Source organism: Mugil cephalus, chromosome 12 (genome assembly GCF_022458985.1).
Source record: "Mugil cephalus isolate CIBA_MC_2020 chromosome 12, CIBA_Mcephalus_1.1, whole genome shotgun sequence".
In the NCBI taxonomy this organism is placed as follows: domain Eukaryota; kingdom Metazoa; phylum Chordata; class Actinopteri; order Mugiliformes; family Mugilidae; genus Mugil; species Mugil cephalus.
In genome coordinates this window covers 12673189-12695793 of record NC_061781.1, presented here as the reverse complement: position 1 = coordinate 12695793, position 22605 = coordinate 12673189, and the positions used below count along the sequence as shown (strand labels likewise).

At 41.2% G+C, this 22605-nt stretch overlaps 3 protein-coding genes across 3 annotated transcripts; 2 read left to right on the top strand and 1 right to left on the bottom strand.

Annotated features, from left to right (window-relative positions):
• Positions 1–8285: 8285 nt before the first annotated feature.
• Positions 8286–13100, top strand: glb1l (galactosidase, beta 1-like). The gene is made up of 16 exons (XM_047601380.1): positions 8286–8505; positions 8848–9017; positions 9105–9255; positions 9655–9715; positions 9792–9886; positions 9966–10146; positions 10242–10300; positions 10391–10512; positions 10869–10909; positions 11048–11166; positions 11251–11325; positions 11393–11482; positions 11585–11698; positions 11861–11992; positions 12159–12386; positions 12497–13100. The coding sequence occupies exons 1-16, from the start codon at positions 8440–8442 to the stop codon at positions 12701–12703; spliced, it is 1911 nt and encodes a 636-aa protein (XP_047457336.1). The 5' UTR covers positions 8286–8439; the 3' UTR covers positions 12704–13100.
• On the bottom strand, positions 12952–17470 carry ankzf1 (ankyrin repeat and zinc finger peptidyl tRNA hydrolase 1). Its single transcript, XM_047601379.1, has 16 exons — positions 17399–17470; positions 16931–17078; positions 16720–16841; positions 16528–16630; positions 16227–16438; positions 16023–16132; positions 15682–15835; positions 15116–15338; positions 14923–15030; positions 14668–14832; positions 14416–14553; positions 14037–14319; positions 13853–13964; positions 13608–13775; positions 13444–13514; positions 12952–13328 (listed from the first exon to the last, which is right to left on the bottom strand). Exons 2-16 carry the CDS (start codon positions 17049–17051, stop codon positions 13202–13204), a joined length of 2217 nt encoding a protein of 738 aa, XP_047457335.1. The 5' UTR covers positions 17052–17078; positions 17399–17470; the 3' UTR covers positions 12952–13201.
• A 1108-nt stretch (positions 17471–18578) lies between these two features.
• nanos2 (nanos homolog 2) lies at positions 18579–19756 on the top strand. The gene has a single exon (XM_047601383.1). The coding sequence runs from the start codon at positions 18960–18962 to the stop codon at positions 19446–19448; it is 489 nt and encodes a 162-aa protein (XP_047457339.1). The 5' UTR covers positions 18579–18959; the 3' UTR covers positions 19449–19756.
• Positions 19757–22605: the final 2849 nt, after the last annotated feature.

Sequence of the window (22605 nt, the reverse complement as noted above, 5' to 3'; positions counted from 1 at the left end):
TTATAAGAGCAGCGTGACGGCCTCTAGCACAGATGCAAACAACTGACTGTTAGATGATTGCGTGCAAGCAGGTAAACAAAACAGAAATGCATTATTCCTGTTCGCTTACCCCACTCTCAACCAGATGGCATTTTTTCGCTGGTTGTCTTTGAAGCTTATATACAATCAGTTACAGTGCACAAGAGGAGACACACTGGATTTTTAATCTGTGACCTTGTGGCAGTAAGATCAGCCACCAAGTCAGGCTCAGTGAAAAGACATTTACAGTAATCTGCTGTGCACTGAATGGTCACCCCAGAGACCCTGACTGGCAAACTGTGTGTAGTCTGTTGCATAATCAGTTCTGACAGAATGAGAGCCAATACAGGGACAGTGTTTGACTTGTGTTATCATGGCATCGGCGTATGATTTCCCATTAAATGCCCATAAATGTTGCAGTTTCTCAACTATGAGCCTGTTTATTTCTTGCCTTTCCAGCTTAAAGTAGTGGCGATATGGGATCCATGCTTTGCACTGATGTGTATGAAGATTCACAGTCATCAAGGTTATAGTGTATCTCTATCTAGCCCTAAATCTCTAAATAGTGTTGTTTAATACAACACGCTCAAAGATCCAAATCCCTTTGTTGTACTATAAATCCTCCTCAATACTGTACATTAATTAAAGTATACATAAAATAAGGACATGGCATATTTTGCACAAAGGTCAATCCCTAAATCTTGCAAATCCTCTTCATTCGTTCCTTGTATTACTGGTGTGAACTCTGGGTGAACCCATGTTGATCTTTAGTTCAGTCACATTAAATTAAATTTACAGATTTAAGGTAAACCTGAAAGATAAATAGGAGTAACACATAACGATATACAATATAGAAATATGCATATTCATACATTTGTGGGTATGAGATTTGACAAGCATTGTGTTGACTGTGGTGACCGAATAATTCCTGATAATAAGTTCAGGAGCAGCTTTCACAAGAACAGTCCAATCACTGTTTGTGTTCCTGTAAGGGCTTTAAGATAGTGAAAAATCCCTGAGCAGTGCCAAAGCTTTACCACTCAGAGACCTTTTAACTGGCAGCAGAGAAGGAGAATGTTTCTTCTCAGAGTCACCTGATTCCTTCGTTGAAAACAAATCACTCGTTAGTGAATCATTACACGCGTTGCTGCCTTAAAAAATGCAGACAGCGCAGTGGGGTTTTAAATATTTCTGGACGAATATTGTTTTATTAAAAGGGTTTGACTCCGGACCTTTGAGTAATTCCCTGGTTTCTCTGTCTGTCTCATCTGTGGCTCTTTGACCTTTTGCATATATCTGCTTTGGGGAAAATGCCACAAAATTAAAATTAGGAAAAACAATTTCCTTTAAGCTTAATGCTAAAACAGACACAGTACGCAGTGTTGGGCCGTGCAGTGGAAGTGGAAAGCAAGGTTAAACTAATATTGATCTGCTGCAGAGAAAATTCAAAACATCAGAGGAGACTAGATTGGAAGTAAATGTATTATGTAAGAAATCTATTGATTGTCTGTTAACACAAGCACTTACAGTTCACATATTGTTATCAACGCCTGCTCAGACCATAGTAAAGTATCAAAATACCAACTGTGCACTTAGATAGCATTCTGGGATTTGTGCGAAATATGGGGCAGTGTGCAGGAACAGTTAACGTCGTACATCGTGTTTCAACCCTAATCATAAAATATAGTCACGAAAGCCAGTGAAACTGGCAAAAGTGGCTTGTTGAGGATATTCAGTATTGTTTCGAATTATTACCCAATACACATTTGCCAAAACAATGAGAAAACAATAGTGAAAGACCTGCTTTTTGCACGAATCCGCTAATTAAATGCCCCCAAAGGTTGGCAAGCTGGCAGGCAGAGAACAAGCTGCGCATAAGAGCAAAGCTTTCTACCTTAGAGGACACAGAGAGTAAAAACAATGCACCCATTTGGTCATCGAGCTCCCCAGGGCGACCGGGGGAAGGGATAGGGATCATGCAACCTGCTGTTCTTTACTCTAGCTATAGCCTCAGCCAGTCAACATATCCCGGTTTGGTCGTTTGAGGTTGTGCAGGTGACGTGTGAGAGCGATGCCTCTGAAGTATGCTCTTGTTTTGAAGAAGACAGCACTACTTGAAACACCTGTACCAAACTTTCTCCAATCACTCACAGTTTAAGAAATAATTACATTTACATTCTGTTAACTACTGCTTATTAAGTTATGGCTGCTAGTTTCAAGGAAACGGTTGAGACAGTGCTCATCTCACAACATATGTCAGAGTTTCCAAAGGTTTTCAATTATGTTTGAAAAACAATGTGAGCCTGCATACCAGGGAGGAAACACCAGGCATACCACAGGCTGACAAATGATCAGCTGAGTCTTATACTAAACATGTGCACTGAAAACTACCAGTCAATGTAATTTTACGATGGGCACTTCATCCTACAATTATTTATCATATTAAAAGAAGTAATTTATCGATTTAAATATATTAATGATATAAGAATCACAATTGAGTTCAAATTAAATGTTTATCTAGGGTTTCATTTTACAAGCTTTAATGTAAAGCCTGAAGGCAGCACAAATCTGATGAACAATCTTCGTCCCCACATCCTGCTGTTAGTACATGTGGTCCGTTTGTGGGAAGAAATGTCCTTTACGACCGCACAGCAGCACCAGCAGACATGGCCAGAGCAAAACCGCATATTTCTCATTCACAAAAACCTTTTTTTTATGGACTCCTCCAAACGAGGATGGATCATGTAACCATCCCTGATCCACCTATTGTCTCCATTATAAAAGCATCAGACTAAATGTGAAAATAGAGGGTGACATGTGAGGAAATGTAATGGAGTCAGAGTGTCTGGGAGGACCCCTTCTATTGGCTGAAAAGACCTCAGGCAAAGTCATTCAGGTCAGGTGAAAAGCCCTTTTGCAGCCCTATGTCAAATAATGGATACGTCTGGCTTGAGCACATGTGATGAAGGTCTTACTGAGTGGGGGTGACTGATTAGCCTCTCCACAGCCAAGGGCCGTCAGTCATAACCAGACCACGGTAACCACTTAACTGGAGGAGGCTTGATTATTTTTTTTAAAAAAAATCATCCCTCTGTTTATTACAGCCTGATTTATGCTTAAGTTAGTGGCAATGCAGGCAAATGGGTCAGTTATCCATCTGGAAATAATACACAAGAGGGTGACTGGAGTCTGACCTGCAAATGCTGAGAGTGTAAAACTGTCTTAAGTGAAGTAGGATAATATATGAGACAGTATGGGATTAGCAAATTCATTCATATAGCTGTGAGTAATGCTTCTTAATAGTGAATTTCACTAATGAAATCTAAGTGGTCGTTGCTTATTCACCTTTCAGGATGGGGTCTGCTGTGTCAGGGGAGCAGGGGATCATCGGACACATCCAGGGAACAAAGCAAAGAGGCAGGCGGGAGGAGGGGGTGTCAAATTGATTGAACCTGATGCAGTTTAGCTAAGACGGATGAATAAAAGAAGAGAAGGCGCACTGAAATAAACATGGAGCATCCAACGGTGTCAAACAAAGGTGATTCAATCTTTATCGCATCACTCTGACGAGCGGCATCGACATTAACGTGTAAATATGGCCGATGACGAATCGTGGCGCAGCGTTTATTGAATTACATTACTGATCCCGGAACATCACAGGGACAACTGATATGCTATTGAAAGCATTACTCACACCTATGTCAACCATCTCTGTGGTATTATAGCTGATTCACAGACACAGAGACCTTCAGAGAAAGTTATATAGAACCTATAATTATTGCCAAAAATAAGGGCTGTTTTAGTTATTAATTTGTTGTGTTTTTGTGTTTTTTTTAATTCAGTTTTTATCGGAAATTAAATGCAAGTGTAAGCGAGTAAGTAACCACTTTTTTTTATTATTATTATTTTTTTTTTTAACTGTTTCACAAAGAGTTAAATGCTAAAATCCTCGCAGTGACAAACGTAACGGGGTGATTTTTAATATGGTCATCATCTTAGCTTGAGAGGGTGCTACCATTAGTTAATTAGCACTGAACACACAGTCTTGCACAGCTGAGCCTGAGAGGAATGACACTAGAACTGCAGAGATCTGACTAAAAGCACTCAACAAAATGAGCGATGGCAAGACGAGGGATCATCGGAGTCATTACTTATCATTTTAATTTAACCAGTGTGTGTTTGGACATTTCACAAAGGCAATGTTGTTGTTATTAATTGTTTTTAAAGGAAGATATAAATCAGCACGGAAAGCTACTGGTGAAGGAGCTATTAGAGAAGATAATCTGCCATAGTTTCCATCAGCTATGATGAATCCTCTGTGACTTCAGTGGAGTTGAAGTCCAAGCAGCAGGAAGTCAGAGTATATCTCACCACAAACATTCCTCCTCAGGCATGCTTGCTCCCCAAATGCATACCATACCTTCCTGAAAACTGAAGCATGGGACCCTGCTCACACTCTTCCCATGCTCTCCCACACTGTCAACTTCCTGCTTGTTTATCGAGCCTCATATTTCAATACTCCCACAGTAAGATTGCATTCTACCCCCTATCTATTCTTACTTGCGGCTTAATTGCTTTAGGAAATCTGGAAAGAAATGCTAAGCATGCAAACAACTGCAGATATGTCTCCATCGTGAAGTGCAGGGGAGTTTGACCATGGTGCTGGTATGTTTTTGTTTATTGTTTAGTTTCTCAGAACTAATTTCTCTCGGGGTCCAGAGTATTAGTCTTGGTGAGACCCAGCAGTGACTCACTGCCCATTCAGAGTCTAAGACAACACAGAAGGTACATTCCTCCACAATATCCTGAGCTCAGGGCTGATATGGAACTTGTGGGGAATTCTGAAGTGCTGTTTCATCCCATATGATTCAGCCATGTGAAGTATGTGCAGCTCATCGCGAATTTACCCTGTAACTGTTACATCACTTATCAGTGAGATTTACCATATATGTTCAGAACTGGCAATACCACCCCTGAATGTGTATGAACTACTATTGCTGTTATTTTGCTGAGTTCACATGTCGACACAAGGTGTGTTGTATGAAAGACGTGCTGCCAAAAGAACCTTTCAAATTCAAAAGCCATCTCATAGCTAACCTGAGTTATTCTATTAAACCATTTCAAATCCATGGGTCCCTGATTATAAATAATTGAATATCTACCTCTGCTAACAAGTTCTCTTGGATGTACCACAATGAATTCCAATAGAGAGGACCTCAGGTCATGAACAGCTACATGTGAGGTTAAAAGATCAAAGATGAGGCAAAACAATGGAAGGATGTGTATGACAGTAATATATATATATATATATATATATATATATATATATATATATTAATTTTTATTAAAACCACTGGATGCTGCAGCTAAAATGGAGTCAAGGATTTCTGCTTCATGGCCTATTGCATTCTATACGTACTGTAGGTGGTTTAGGCTATGTTGGCTAGGCCTATTAAACAATAAATTACATGACGAGCTACAATCCTGGCCTGACAGTTACCTCTTGAATGAAAGGTATAAAAAGGCATAAAAAATGTAATTTAGATTAAGATTTTGAATTGCTAAATGCCGTGACCTACAGGAAGCATATAATTGGAAAAAGTAGCGGGCCTAAAACTAACCCCTGTGGGACGTCATTGTTAAACGGTGATGACACAGAGCAGGCACTACCTAAAACAACTTAATTAATTACACAAATAAGACGGAAGCTGATTAAGATTGGCCTTGCACTGACCGAACATCACGGTGAACTGCTGCCAGTCATCCCAGTTTCTGTGTTTTGGAGCTGTCTAAAACCTAACTAGACGTCATCTTGTACGTCCAGGATTACTTGAATAGACAGAAAACACTTAACAACTGTGGCAAGTTCTGTAAGATGCTCGTAAAATTCATGGCTGTCCCCTTCGACATCAGCTGTTCCAAATGAACTGTATTTGTGGGAGGCTGGAGCACGTGGGGGCAGGGTTATCTTAATACACCTGCTTCAACCAGAGACAACAAAGAGGTCCTATTCGGGGGATAGTGGGATGGAGGGGATGGTTCAATCTAATTACAGACTCTGGGGAGATGACTTCATTGAGGTGACGCCCAGCCCTAGGGTGAGGGTTTTCTGTGTCTCCCGTCACATTACAGGGGCAGACCTCCCCAATAATTGTTGGCAGGTTTGGTCTATAGTTTTAACGTGTAGAGTAAATTAAAAGTGGACTGCAGCGCTCAAGTCACCTAAGGAGTTTTTTAAAAGCAAATCCACTGAAGTGAATGTAAACTGATCTTATCTGACAGCGTCTGCGACTGCAGTAACAGCAGATAAGTGGTCTCTCTGTTGTTTGTATTATTCTAATCCCTTTCTTTGGACGTCCACTTTTGCAATAGTGCCTCAGTAATTGGTGCTGCCCTCAGTGCATTAGTCTCTGGGATTTTTTTGTGGTTCGAACATCCATTTTCGACAAGCTCGGGGGCTTTAAAGATGGGAAACTGACAAGCTATCCTTGCGCACTATCCACGCTCATAACCAAATTACAAGCCCGTGTATGTCGTCCTTCCTCTCATTCCCAAGACAATTAACTGCATCAGACGGTGACCTAATGAGCCACAGAGCCAGAGCATTTGTCTTATCGACAGACCAGATCTGTTGCCATTAGCAATTGTGAACTCCCCCTTTTAATTTTGTTAAAATGGAGACTGATGAACAAAGAGGCAGGAAATGAGATTAGTGTATAGACAGCCATTACTGCAAAGAGGATGGAATTGATAAAAAAAAAGAAGAGTGTAAGCATCTCTGATAAAAAAGTGTCTGTGCGTAACCCTATAAACGCACTGACGGGCAGGCATTATTAACCCAAATTACCAGGTTTAACTGCTTCGTGTTTACATGTCATGCAGAGATAAACTGTTGTTCACATTACACATTGCAACATCAGCCACTTCACTCCCACTCAATGACTCTCCGCAACCAACATGCTATGCACACAAGCAGCAAATGTGTCCCAGAAACAACTCATAAACCACTCCAGATATAGTAACAAGAAGAGGAAAAAGCAGTGCATAGTACTTATATGGATTGTACTCCATACAAATGTGTTTCTTAAACAGTTTGAGTACTTTGGTATTGCTAAATCAGTCCTGAGTATTTTTGAGACAAACTGAAAGTGTTTCCCACCAGGCTTCAAAATGTAATTTAAATTTCTAATATTCTTGTGAAACTACAAAAACAAAATCACATGTGGGACAACAAGTACAGTTCACTTCTCATTTAGGTATGAAAGCGCCATCTAGTGTCTTTAAAGCAACATAAAGTTATCACACATTATTAAATGTGTGTCACAGTGTTTTTTCAGGGGAAAAGGCAAAAAAAAAAGAACCCTTTGATAAACACGTCAAGGTCAGCCAGCGTTCAGCCATCATTCAAAAACCTTGAAAAGATGCACGGACACACTACGTGATGCTAAAGCTGTGAAAAAGCAAACTGTTCCTGAACTGGCTGCTTTGTTAACTTGCCATGTCAAACACAATGGGAATTGTTGTGAACCTACATAATGTATAGTGCGACAGCATGTTGTGTGAGCATTATGGCTTCAGTGGCAGGGTTGGTCTACACAGTTCTATAATATAGACACTGCTGCACATAAAGTTGAAATAAAATACCTTTTTTCTGGTCATTTTCTCATGAGATGATTGTGACGATGTGATTTACATAAACAGGACTAAAAACAGGAATGTGCTGGAAAAAAAAGTTATTCCAATATTATGGGCAGCAGTGTATGCTATGGTATGCTATTGTATTATTATTATTATTATTATTATTATTATTATTATTATTATTATTTATCCATTTGTATACATATTGTATTGTTCATCCCAGTTGTAACTAAGTATACAGTACTACGGTCTGAGATATTGTGGTTTAATTATTTATTTTCAAATACTGATGAAGTGCTTAGATCAAACAATTGTATCTTGAGAACTATAAAAATTTTATAAAGGCTAGTAAAGTCCATTATTCCCAAGTGAGCTGCACATGATTGATATATATATATATATGTGTGTGTGTAATTTCAATTAAATTTTAATTTTGAAATCACAGTTTCAGATAGCGATGACTTACCACTAATCTTGTTTATTTTTATTTATTTATTTATTTTTTAAAATTAAACTACATTCGGTGAAATTGACAACAACGCATGTCTGATCGGTATAAATAGAAGACGTTAAATCGACAGACTTTAGGACCCTTTGGTGATATGTCTGCTGACGAGCACGGAAAATCACATGATATCAATTCAAAGCAGGACATTGTGAATAATGTTGTAGTCCGTGGGCCAGACATGCAGCAGTAAGGGATTTCAAGAATGGAGTAACATACAGTTAATTGGTTAGATATGCATATATTTTAGGTTTCTCCATTACGCAGAAGCAGCAGACATGGCTGCTGCTGTGTTACTCCTGGCTGCAGCGATCCTTGTCTGTTCATCTATCAGTGGGAACCTGGTAAGAGCGAAACTAAAAGTGTACTTCTTTAATAGTTTCCTGAGTCGATCTTTGATTCTCTGTGTGTCGGTTTGTGGGTTTTCTTACAGTTGTCAGGAATTTATTTCTGTAAACCTTTAAAACAAACAAACAAACAAACAAAACATCAGCCATATATATATATATTTTAGCTTTTTAGTTACAGGCAGATGTTCTCACAGAAAACATAGACTAACATATATTCAAACTGGTACATAACCCTTACTTTACATTGTCCAGTAGAGATAAAGAATCACCCAAGAGTGACAACATACAAATCTCCTACATGTTGCCTCTAAAAGCAGCTGCCATGTTTTCCCGCAGGTCTCTGGAACAAGATCTTTCTCTATAGACTACAAAAACAACTGTTTCCTGAAAGATGGGAGGCCCTTTCAGTACATCTCAGGCAGCATCCACTACTCCAGAATCCCACGGTTCTACTGGAAAGACCGGCTGATGAAGATGTACATGACCGGACTCAATGCGATCCAAGTGTAAGCTGGATACAATTGTTAGCTTCTCTGTAAAGAGCTTCCTCTGTTTACTCGTCTATTATTATTATTATTATTATTATTTTACAGATATGTGCCATGGAACTTCCATGAAGCGGTTCAAGGCATCCAGAACTTCACGGGGGACAGAGATTTGGAGCATTTTTTGGATCTGGCCAACCAGACGGGACTTCTGGTCATCCTGCGTCCGGGGCCGTACATCTGCGCGGAATGGGAAATGGTGATTTTATTTACATCCAAACCTAAAGAAGAAATATACGGAATGTGTAGTGTGCTAAACGAAAAATGACAACCAACAGTTTGAAAATGCAGATCCTCCAGCTCAAAGTAGGCAATATTATGCTGTATTTTATCAACTAAATAATAATTTATCTATTATAATTTACAGTCAAATGTGATGTCAGTAGACAGGGAAAAAGGAACAAGACCCACAGAGTTGAGCCACTGTGATGTTGTAGGTCTCAACTGCAGGGAGCAGATAGTCTGATAGAATTGCAATGGATTTAAAGAAAAAGGACGTGGGACTGACAGTGTGGCCAAACACATCATTGGACGTATCATGAAAAATTAGAAGCTTAATCTCCTCCTTCTTTCGCCTCTTTAATGTTTTCTGTTCCAGGGTGGATTGCCAGCATGGTTACTTCAAAAACCAAACATCATACTTCGCTCAGCAGACACGGGTAAATCACGCAATTGCTCTCTGTGTGTGTGTATGTCTTTTTTCCAATGCCATTAATGTGTTTTCTTCTGCTTTAGATTATATAGAGGCAGTCAACAACTGGCTCGCTGTTCTCCTCCCCAAAATGAAACGCTGGCTCTACATCAATGGGGGCAACATCATTACAGTCCAGGTAGAGCAGCAATCAGGCACCTTTAAGGTTACCATAATAGAATCCAATTATTGCTTTTAATGAACTGTCTTACCTGTAGGTTGAGAATGAATACGGAAGTTACTACGCATGTGACTACAACTACATGCGTCATCTGCGGACTCTGTTCCGCTTGTTTCTGGGTGAAGACACCGTCCTGTTCACCACTGATGGAAACACGGACAGGGAAATGACATGTGGGACTCTGGAAGGACTGTACGCCACATTAGACTTTGGCACAGGTTGGTATTGTGTGATGGTGTGTTAAGGTGGTGGCAGAATCTACATTTTCTATGTCATTTGTAGAGGATGTTCTAATTTCTGCTGTCTTACCCAGACACCAACGTATCTGTAGCCTTCAAACGCCAAAGACGATTTGAACCTAAAGGACCCTTGGTTTGTTACCTATCAGTTTACAAATCATCATCTCTACATGCAACGATAAAATGAAAATACGATTGGAACGCATTCATGTCATCTCTACAGGTGAACTCGGAGTTCTACACTGGCTGGCTGGACCACTGGGGAGATCCACATGCTGTGGTTGATGCTCAGAAGGTCAGCAGAGTGCTAGGAGAAATGCTAGCCATGGGGGCCAACGTCAACATGTATGTCTCCGCGCAACCCTCCACCCTTCCCAGTTTTCCTCTCCTCTGTTCAAATCTGCTTAAATTTCTCCTTTTTATCATCAAGCAAATGTTCTATTAGGAGTAAATTGGGTATTTGTTATTGAGTTAATTACAATAAAAGTACCACTGGTCCACAGTTGAAAATAGTCCCTGTCTTTTAAGTTTTATCAGGCTGCACAAAACTTGCCAGTGGGATAAGTATAATACAAAGTAAGAAAAATAGGTCAGCAGCCTCGTCCTTTGAGATGCATCACTCAGTAACATGAGTTAAATGTGCCACCAAGAGGTGGACAGATCTCCCTGAAATAACACAGTCTATCCTTTTTTTTTCTCAGGTACATGTTTGAAGGAGGAACCAACTTTGGCTACTGGAATGGTAAAATCATTCGTTTCCACGAGCAGTATCCAAGGTTTAGCTGTAGATTTTTACTTCTTTCTTTTTTACATAATTTAGACATAAAAGCTCCGCTTTTTGTGCAGTGGTCTCTTGTGACTCAGTGCTTTTCTCACAAAGGCGCCGATCATGACACCAGGTTCCGCTCAGTGGTGACAAGTTACGATTACGACGCCCCGCTGACTGAGGCAGGGGACCCCACGGAGAAGCTGTTGGCCATCAGAGATGTCATAGCGCAGGTACGGCTTATTGAACAGCCACCCCGCTGAGGCTCATGCCCTGATTACGATTTAGATGATTAATTCATCATCCTTTCTCACCAGTTTATGCAGGTTCCCTCTGGTCCCATGCCACCAGCGACTCCCAAGTTTGCCTATGGATTTGTGACCCTTAGAAAGGTAATGTCTTTTTAGGAAAATGATAAAAAAAAATGTTTTTTTTTCAAATGTGGATGCATTTTTACAGGTCGGAAACATGAGCGATCTGCTGAACACACTTTCACCTGCGGGGCCGGTGGAATCTCAGTATCCTCTGACGTTTGAAGAGATTAAACAGGTATTATGTCTGAGGGCAGCACTGCAGTGATGGTAAACCTCTTGAAACGTGGAGAACTTCTAGACTTTTGTGTCTGCAACCTGTCATGTCTATTGTGTTCAGTACTATGGATACGTGCTGTATCGGACCACGCTGCCCCGGGACCTCTCAGAGCCCACGCCACTTATCTCCCCACTGAATGGGGTTCATGACCGCGCGTATGTGTCCATCAATGGGGTAAGGGGCTTACAGTGAACTTTTGTTGTCTATCCAGCCACATTTACACGTCAGGGGAGAAAAAAAACATCACAGGTGAAGGCAGAGGTTGCTTGTTGTACCGGTTTAGTAGTTCAACCATGTTGTTTTCTAATGAACATAACCGTGTGTCTGTGTGAAAAGGTTTTCCTTGGACTTTTGGAGAGGGACACTGCTCTGGTGATGAACGTCACTGGACGGCAGGGAGACACGGTGGACATCCTTGTCGAGAACATGGGCAGGGTTAACTTCGGCAGCAAGATCAATGACTACAAGGCAAGTGAACAATGTCAAAATAAAATCTCAGTGCCTAGGGTCTCGTGTACCAGTACCAGGAACAGTTCCTTATAGAGCGGCTAACAAACAACTAACACTGAGATGAATTAAATATTGGTACTGATGCCTCCTATTTTAAGTTACATCAGCAATGTGTGTATTCCAGGGCCTGTTGAGCAACTTGATCCTGGGTAAAGATGTACTGACTGGTTGGAAGATTTACCCTTTGGACATTGATGGAGCCATTGCTGGCGGATGGCCTCATTCAGGCAGTAAAAAGTCCGTCCTCGCTCCTTGGCGAGATTCTCCAGCTGGACCAGCCTTTTACATGGGGACCTTGCAGCCTAACGGGCTTTCATGGGACACATTTCTCAAGCTGAGTGAATGGACAAAGGTAATTCAATTGAAAAGAATTTCGAACTAGTGCTTAGTTCCTCCATAGGGGAATAAAATGTAATACTCCTTTTGGATGTTAACATAGTTTCTTTTTCTTTCTCACATCAGGGTCAGGTCTGGATTAATGGCGTGAACCTCGGGCGATACTGGCCAGCCAGGGGTCCTCAGCAGACTCTGTATGTACCCGGACCCCTACTCAGCACCAGCGTGCCCAACAACATCACAGTGCTGGAGCTGGAAAGAGCCCCGGCACATTTACGCGTTCTCTTTATGGACCGGCCTCATCTTAATGCCACTACTGGAAAGTCTCGATAGACCCCCAAAACAGTTTGAAGCACCTGTATGAGAATTCATTAGAAATAGCTCAGAGGAACTGTGCTTGTTCCACGATATTTCTCTAGAATCATCATTCTTAATGACTTAAGATCTCTGAGTTTCACATGCAGCCAAATCTTATCAGACACAATCCAAAGTTACCTGCTTTATCACAGTCAAACAGGGATCAAATGATAACTTTGTCTGAATATTCACTAAATTTGTGAGGGGAAAAAATGGTGGCGATATATGAACATTAGTTTTTATTGCATCTTACCTTCTCCATTATACTTCTGTACATAATGTAAATAAATTGTACATGAATTTCTTTACTATCTGATACAAGTATCCATTTGTTTTACATCATCTTCCATAATAAAATTATATTTGAAATGTGTGTTTACTGTTGAAAATTAATCACAGTCGTATTAGAGCCTCATTCCCTTTTTTGTTCTGATGAGGTAGCTTCTCTTCAGTTGAAAACTTCCCACATGATTGTTAGGTTTTGCCTGGAGGAACATTTGCTTTTCGATGTGCCTGGACACATTGAGGAGTGCAGAACGAATACTCCAGGTATTGAAATGGGATCTTTCCAAGCAGAGATTCCCCACACATCCAGCACCTCCTGTTGGCAAAGACGACCCCACACAAGAAAATCATGTCAACTATTGCCTGTGATGTAATTTTTACATTACCACTCTTTCCAGCCCAATAAAAAGATGGCTTAATAGGGGACTTACTTGATATTAGAGACGCCTACTCCAGTTGCAGCTACTTGCTGCGCTAACCTCTTCTCAGCTGCCAGAGCTCTCTAAAACCAAAAGGATAGGAATTAACCTTTCCTGAAATCATTTTACAGAGAACAAAATATTTAGCACCAGCACTCAAACACACATTTACTCACCTTTTCACGATCTGTCAGAGACGCAAACTTCTTCTTTTCCTCTGCCTCCATCTCTTGTTTCATCATCTGCTCCTTCTGCTCCTTTTCTCGTTGTCTTCTCTGAGCCTTCTGGGCCTTTTTCTTCTCCACCTTTTTGGATTCGAGCTCTGCCGTTAGTGGCCCAGGGACCTAGGGTTGTGAAAATAATAACCTTCTGTGCTTGCATTTAACACGATGCATGTCAAAGTTTGACAGCCCACTCTTACCTGCGCCTTGCTGTAGTCATATTTGTCAGGATTCTCACCCATGTATTTACGAAAGACATTTCTAGTGTCCTTGTCGGAGGCGACAATATATGGGGTCTGCCCTTTGTTATCCCTGCAACAGAACATTGCAAAAGTGAGATCTGGGAATGGCTCTGCTGCCTGACTCTACTACTTGACTTTATACCTGCAGGCCGGGTCTGCTCCTGCGTCTAGTAGCAGCCTGACCACTGCCTTTTGTGCAGCTGCCGTGGCAACATGCAGCAAAGTGAACCCCGACGAGTCTATGGGCTTATTGAGGAGAGATAGAGGACTGGAGACGTCAAAAGGGTTGCTTTCAGGCTGCACTTGACTCTCTACAGTTTCTCCGGGTAGCTGAAGTAGTTTATGCAGGGCGTCCACATCCCCAACCTTGCAGGCTGTAAAGAGTGCATCCCTCAGACCGTACTCTCCAGACTCATCAACGATGTCTATAAAGAAATCGAGAAATAATGATCATCTTCAGAACTATACATTACAGAGCTTTGCACCATAGCAAGTGTAAAGAAGAATAAGCCTCCACTCACCTTCTAGTTGTTTCTTACTCTGTGCTTTTCTCTTTCTCTTGTTCTTTGACTGCGTCTCTTGAGAAGCATCTTCTGCTGGCACAGCCTCCGGCAAATCCTCGTCTTGACTGTTTGCTTCTGCATTACTTAATCCTGTCCCTGGATGGATATGGGATTTCATAAATATTGCAGAACTTCTGCGAGAAACAATAAATAAGCATTTCTGAGGTTTCTGCAGCCCCCTGTGCTGACGCGCAGTCACCACATTCGTACCCTCGTTTTGAATTTTGGCTTCCTCCTTCTTCTTCCTCCTCCTTCGTTTGTGCCTGGATGGACAGATTTCAAACTCTCTGAGGTCCAAAGTTCCTAATGTCATCTCCACCATCTCCAGCTGGATCTCCCCGCCCTCTTCTTCATCTGAGCTGTCGTGGTTTTCTTCTATCAATGCCAAAATTCACAACTTACGTTAGGGACTTTAATTTTCCTACAATACTTTATACAGAGCTTACAGCAGATATTAACACTTACCTTTCTCTGCTTCTCGCTGATCTGTGTTTATCTTAGCTGTAGGTTTAACCGTGTTTTTCCATGCTTTCTTAGACGGACTGATGACTGCAGACATGTCTGTGTCTTTCCCTGCAGATGGATACTTTTAATTATATCCAAGAAAAGAAAATGTGGGGACAACATGCTATTACTGGAAGCATGTAATTCCACTTACCATACACATGAACGGTGGAAAGGAGATCATGCACTCTCTGCACCTCTCGAAATGTCGCCCTGCGAGTGGCGAAGGGGAGAGTGCGGACCCTGGGATCTTTTTTGTCAAGGGGAGCTGCACGGCCGCCATAAAAGATGGTCTTGTTGTAGCTGGGGGCACGTACAAATATTGCAGATGCCTCTTTCAAGTATTCAGCCCAAGTGATGAGAAGATCCTGAATGTCCTACAAAGAAAACATTAAAGACATGTTGGAGAAACCGTCCACGAAAAACTTACTGCCTCACCTTATGAGTGATGCAGTGATAAGAAAAGGACGAGAAGAGTCCAGACACAGTCTCTAAAGGCTTTTACTTGCAGAACGGAACAGTATTTAGTATTTAAAGTGTATAATATTGCTGACACGAGTTTCACCTTTTTGAAATGAGAAACCTTGATTTAGAAATTACAAGGCACACTTAAACAAGATGAGCTCAGGAAGGTTACATTGTTTGCACTCCGCAAATAAAAAGAGATCAAGTCCCTGCAAAGGAAAAATGATGTGGCTGTTAAATAGACTGTGATCTTGCCTTGACAAGCGCTGCTTCATTGTGTCGCCTCAGAGCAGCTCCTGCAGACTTAGGTGTGTGACTGCGGTTCTGAGAGTCTCTGAGCCCTTGAGCTGTGCCCCGCTTCGCTCTAACTGTGTAACGGTGGAAAGTCTTGTGCTGGAGGACTTCTTTTCTGCAACATTAGATATATGGGTAGATGCTTTCACACCACTGAGCTGGCCATCTGGTTGGATGCTAAACTGCATTTTGTTGCTCTGTACCTGCACATGTGTAATGACAAAGGTGAATCTAATCTAAAATGTAGTTTCAATTGTAGCTATAAATGCAAAAACAAACAAAAAATAAAAATGTCAACCTACCCTTCAAATACAGCACCCGCAAAGTGGCCTCCACCTGTCATGAGAATGACCCACACAGTCTTCTTACTTATGGCCTTCAGGGATGATCCTGCATCAAGCACTTCGTCCGACTGAAATATGACAGCAACATCACATGAAATCAAAATTATTTTCTGACTCACAAATCACGCAACCTGCATTGTCCTGTTATCTGCAGAGCCTTACCTTTCTCTGCAGCACGCAGCGGTACACTGAGAGGTACTCTCCTTCCGTGTTCTGGAAAAACACCTTGCTGTGGAGCCGACCGTTAATTAAGCGGGTGTCAACAGAGTTCTCGTTATCTGTGCCAGTGGCATTACTGCTCGTCCCTCTGCTGTCGCTATCCGAGTCTTCGTCCTCCGAGTCGGAGTCTGAACCAGAGATACTTGACAAGTCACCTGTAAAGTGAAAACCGGAAGTCAATCAGATGTTGCAACAGCATTTTTTGTGTTGCTCAACTTAATGTCAGACGTGTAAGTTCCCTCACCAGCTCTGGTCTTCTTCTCAAACTCCTCTGCTGTGAGGGGTGGCAATCCGACCATCTTTTGTCTCAAGTTGAACCGATGCCAGTCGAGCTTGTAGTGTTCCCTCTGTAACGCAACACTCATTCGTGATCTTAGGCACGTCGGATCATTTCCTTTTTTTTTTAACTGCAAAGTGTTTAGCACTGTGAGCTCACCTGTTCCTCACGGTTAATAAAGGACCATTTGCAGGCTGAGCAGAACATCTTGTCTGACACATCTCTAACCAGGGCGCCCTCTCCTTGTCTGTCATCCTCTGGACTTTTGTTATCTTTCAGACCTGTGTGGATGGCGTGAAGGACGACCAAAAAGCGAATTAAAGACACTGCCTTTAATAAAAATATAAAACAGAGACTCCTTCATACATACAGTCTGGCGGTGGCTCAGTGTTTACAGCCTCCTTCAGGACGGGGTCCACCTCCCTCAATCCAAAAGCGTCAACATTTGAGCACAAGTCAAAGATGCAACGGCAGTCTCCACGGACTGTCATTGTGTATTTGTTGTTTTATCTCACTGCCTGTCAGAAGAACAGTAACACAGTACTACTGTATATTTAGTTTGTACGTTTCACAATAATAAAACACGCCAGTCTATGAGTAAAAGCTCTGTCACACCTGTCTAAGAAGTGGTTATTATTACGAGCTGGCAACAGCTCTAGCTAACATTATTCTGCTGACGTAAACGTGATAATCTGCTCTTTGAGCGCCACGTGTAGTAGTTACTTAACCATTACCACCCTAACAATGCGTGTGTGTCTATCTTTAGTGACGTGTATTTAAGAATATTATTAGGTACACAAGCTACGATTAACTAATTCATAAATACCAAGCGACTTACCATGAAGGTTTGGCACATAAAGCCACAGCATTACAACACGCTTCCTCCTGACGTAGCTACGGAAGCCGAAGAGCGTCAGTAATAGTAGTAGAGGCGTTCTCAGACCAGCATCGATGCACTGTAGCAGGTATTTGGTACATTATAGCCGTACTCCCCGAGACTGTACTGAGATTATGCTGAACCATCAATGTCCATCAGATGACCTTTCCATTCGAGTGTACCAAAGTCTTGGGGTGGTTGCACAAAGCTGACAAACAATACCAAGTACATAACCCAGTGTGTCAAAATGAAACCAAACTAAAACTGGCTTTGAGTAAATAATAATTAGAAAATGACTGGTTTGCCCTAGGAAAATAAAAGTAAAAAGAGAATTTCTTTTTTGTCATGAAACCCTTTCTCACATTCTGGGATAAGAATGTTTTTATTTGTAAAAACAGTGGCTAATATTTTATTTTTTGGTTCGGAGCCAGTAGCCTATACTAACGACTATGACTGGATCAGACTTTTAACAAAGCAGACATCTACACTTGTGTTCTTAAAAGTAGCAAAATAGCCAAAGTAAGGTAGATAAAACGGTGGGCAATTACCAATATAATTCTACAGAGAACAAGGATCTGTCTTAGCCTGCCTGGCTCTGAGCACAAAGGGGGAGAGGGTCAAAGGTGCCGGTCACAAGTCGGTGTCGGTCTGCCAGGTGTCCAGTCCAGCCGTATGTCCAACTACAGGCGTAAATCTGAATGTAACACTATGTAGATACAAGTCTGGCGTGGTCTAGACTCTCCGGCGCCAGCTGTCCCCAGGACGACGCGTGGCTCGTCTGTGCGGCCACAACACACACACACATGATCTTCATCGTCATCATTATCATCATCAGAGACGCAAGCCCCGCCAGTGACAGGAGCAAGCATCTTAATACCACGCGTAATCATAATGCCAGACACATTCTTCCCATGATAAACCCCTTTTTGCTCATCGTCCTCATTACACACAAAATGTACAAAGAAAAAAGACTCCAAAACAAATGGTAAGTCAAAGAGCATCACAGCACAGGTGAAAACTCAATAAACTTTAATATTTAATTTCGCTCTTTTATGGCAAGAGCACGCACAGCCCATACAAGCAAATGCTGTTCTGATAATATCTCGATCTGTCCGTAAATTGATCTGATAAAGGGAGTGCAATTGTACTGTAGTCTGTTGATGTATTGTCCCTCATGAGTTTAGGATTTCTATATATGCTGACACACATTATGTTCAGAACTGTGAAAGCAGCTGTTTTTCTTCATAAATGTTCTAAGAAGTCTGAGCATTAACCAGCTGGGTCCTTATCATGCCACATTCCCATTGCTTTTCCTTCATCTAGAAGACCGACATAAAATACTGGATAAAAGACAATATTTCAAACGGCGCCAACTTTTCTTTTTTCTCTCTCTCCAGGCACCTGTCAGCAATCTAGTCTTGAAACAGTGTTGCTGTTTAGCCCCGTTCCAGTTTCGGATGCCTATAAATATGCCACGCTCCAAACACAAAATCACCACGATTTTTGCCCAAAAACGACAAGTATGCAAGGACGAGACAATCTCCAGCGTTCGCTCATCTCAAATGGGGACGGCTACGACATGTGGCACGACTACATGAACCTGGGCAGACTACTGGAGAGGATGTGTGGCAGGCGAGAGTTGGGCCACGGGGACACCCAGGGTCCCAAGAAGGAACCAGCAGCAAACTGGAGTTGCATCCAGACCTCATCCCGGCGTAAGGACCCCAAGGGCTCGGTTGAGACCAGTTCAGTCAGCAGCCTGTCGGACATCAGCTGTACCGGGACCTCCTCGGACTACTGCCGCTTTTGCAAGCAGAACGGGGAGTCTGCAATGGTGTACCGGTCACACAAGCTCAGATCAGCGGACGGGAAAGTCACCTGTCCCGTCCTCCGGAAATACACCTGTCCCATCTGCGAAGCCACTGGGGATGACGCGCACACGCGCCGCTACTGTCCGCAGGCGCAGCGGCAAGAGGCTCCCAACATGCTGCCAGGGTCCAAGTTCTGGTAGCTGACGGATAAGACTGGAAAAGACTGTAAATAATTCACATGAAAATGTTTTGGGCGTGCGTTCATGTGTTCATAGACTGTTTCAGCGTTGTTGACTTTCAAACAGAGATGTTCTGCTGCATATGATCTGCTCTGAGTAGACAAAGTGTGTGGGTTTATATATATATCTATATCTATATCTATATAGAGATGTTGATATATATATAAACAATATGTTGTTATAAAACGTGTTTACTAAAAGTGTTTATAATTCTTAAGTGGCTTTTTGTGCAAGCTATATTATTAAAATATATATATGGGAAGAGTTAATCGTGTATGTGTCATGCTATCGGTGGGACTTAGATAAATTGAATGCCAATGTCAATTTTGTGGACGTTAACAAAATTATAGGCTAAATGTTTTATTTGTTTGTTTTAGACACAGAAACATTTAAAACTGGTTCAAACTAATGATTCTAACTGGAATATTTGGTTTTGCAGATTCAAATCATACAGATCTACCTTATCTGCTTTCACTACCTATGGTATTAATTTAATTATTGTCATTAATAACTAAAACTACTGAATAAGGGTGCTTAAGGCTTAGTGGATAATTACATTTGGATGTTTTCATACTAAAATTAAATATCTTAATATTACTTCCACAACAATGAACTTTTGGGGGTAAGTCTGAATCCTACTTTTAAGTTTATCCATATTGTGCAGTTAATAATTGTTTATTGCATCAACCACCATGGCAAAGCCCCTGTATATGTGAGCATATATGGTGATAAACTTGATTCTGGGTTTCCAGGTAATTTATACTAATCCGAATCCGTATTAGCCTGAAAGTCAGTCGCACCTGTCAACTTCAGCGCGTAGCGTCAGTCAATGGTCCATCAAGGGGAAGGGGTCTGTGCCTGCTTCTGAAAGCGGTGGCATCCTGGCTTTTAACACCTAACCTATAGGTGAACCTTGAACACATGCATGAGCATAGCAGCTAGGCAGATTTAAAATAATTAAAATTAGAAAACCTTTATTTGTCCATTTGTCCCACAATGGGAAAGATAATTAATAAAACAATATAGAACAAAAATACACATATATATATGCACACATACAAAAAGCATTGAATTGCACAGATATATTTGTCAGGTATTGCAGATGGACCATAAAGTCGATAAAGTATAAAATTGTACACAGTACATAGTAAATAATGTAAGTGTTAAACCTTGAGGTGTAATAATATTCCACATATTAAGAATTAAGTTTGTTGTGTAGCCTAACAGCAGCAGGAAGGAAATACGTCATGAATCTTTCCTTCAAACAGTGAGGGTGAAGTGGGCTGTCACTGAACCTGCTCCTCAGTGCTGTCAGGTCACCCTGCTGGGAGTGGTGCTCATTGCCCAGCATGGATGACAGTTTAGACAGGACTCTCCTGTCACCCACCTCCCTCACTGAGTCCAGAGAGCAGCCCAGGAGAGACCTGGACTTCCTGATGACCTTCTTCATCTCCCTCTCCGTGATGCTACGGTTCCAGCAGACCATTCTGTACAAAATGACTGACGCCACTGCACTCCAGGATGCCACTAATGTAGAGATTTTATTATCCATTTTTCATTTTATTCTACTACTGACGCTTGTCTTAATCCTTTTGGATAGTTGCATGCTATACACTAATAATAGTGAACAGTGTCAACTATAGCAGAGATATTATTCACCAAGAAAAAGTGTTGCAGTTGAGCATAATTGGTGTATTTTCTTCTTCTTGAGTTTAACAGTATTTCACAGGCTTTCACTGACAGATGACACTAATTAAGGACATTTAATTAAGAAGTGTGGCCCCTTAAATCATCATATACTAGTGCATTTTGTTGTAAAACCTAGCTTCATCTTTGGTCTTACCTAAATCATGCATCTCTTCTGTTCAGGGATATTGGTGAAGACAGAGCTCTTTTGGGAAAATCTAGTTAGATTTTATGGTAATTTGCCTTAAGGACCACCTATGAACTTGTGTTTATAAATTTAAAATATATTTCACAGAAACCTTCATCAACACCACACTATCACTGATATTTAGTTCAAATCAAACATTTTATTATTTGTAGCAAAATATATACACAATTCATTGTAGGTTTTGAATGCAATTAAAAAAAATGGTGTACATGTAGTCTAAAAAGCAAATGTTAAGGCTTTATCGATTCATTTAATTCCTTTTAGACTTTCTGGTAGGCTCAGGGATCAAAGCTTGTGCTGCTGACAGAAAAAGGCAGCATGTTACACTCTGTTTCAGATATACAGGCTTACCTGGACCCAGAATCCCTCAGCATTTCTCCATACCTGCCGAATTACGAGCCTTGACCTCTGCCAGAAGCTGTTTCACCTCCAGGACTTCAGCAGCAAGGTTTCTGGCCTTATTAGTGGCGTGTTCCTTCCTTTCCTGTAAACTACTTATTTGATGGTTGAAAGATAATGAATACAGAATGCAGATTTGTGCATATAGATCTTATTTATCTTTAAAACATAGCATTGCGCAATACCTATCAGCAGAGCCTTGGTCGTTCAGTTCTTCAGAGAGATGTGCTTCCTCTTCCAACAGATGACCCAGCTGTTGTAACGCATCAACAACCCCACTTTTTTCCCACATTAGATCCACTCTCCGCTTAGCCTCCCTGGTACTACAACAAAGACCAGAGCTCATTTAATATATTTAAGAACTAAACTTAACAAGCTTGACTTTTGGACGTCAGTATCGATTCTGTAGCTGATTTAAGTTGAGCCAAAAACCCTCCTTTAAGGGCAAAACAATATACTTTTTACAAGGCGTCCAAGCCAAACGTTGACTATGTGTTTACATTTGTATGAACTAGCATGTAGCTGGCAACTTGCACTAAAGTCACTCACAAATTAACTTTAACTTGTGAGTTATTTTTTACAACACTGTCTTTATTTTAGCTGTGTTCGGCTTCAGCTTTCAGCTTTTTTATGCTTCATTTAATAAGTTTAATTAATTCCAGGTGGTATTTGTATTCCCATTGAAGATACTCTGATACTCATGGGTTTAAATAATCAATGGTGCTTTTGCTTTCATGAGTGAGGTGAATGATTAAAGTTCAATGTCCTTGGACCATGCCAATGATTCAAATATTTCTTCAGGAACCATACGCAGCAAATTGAGAA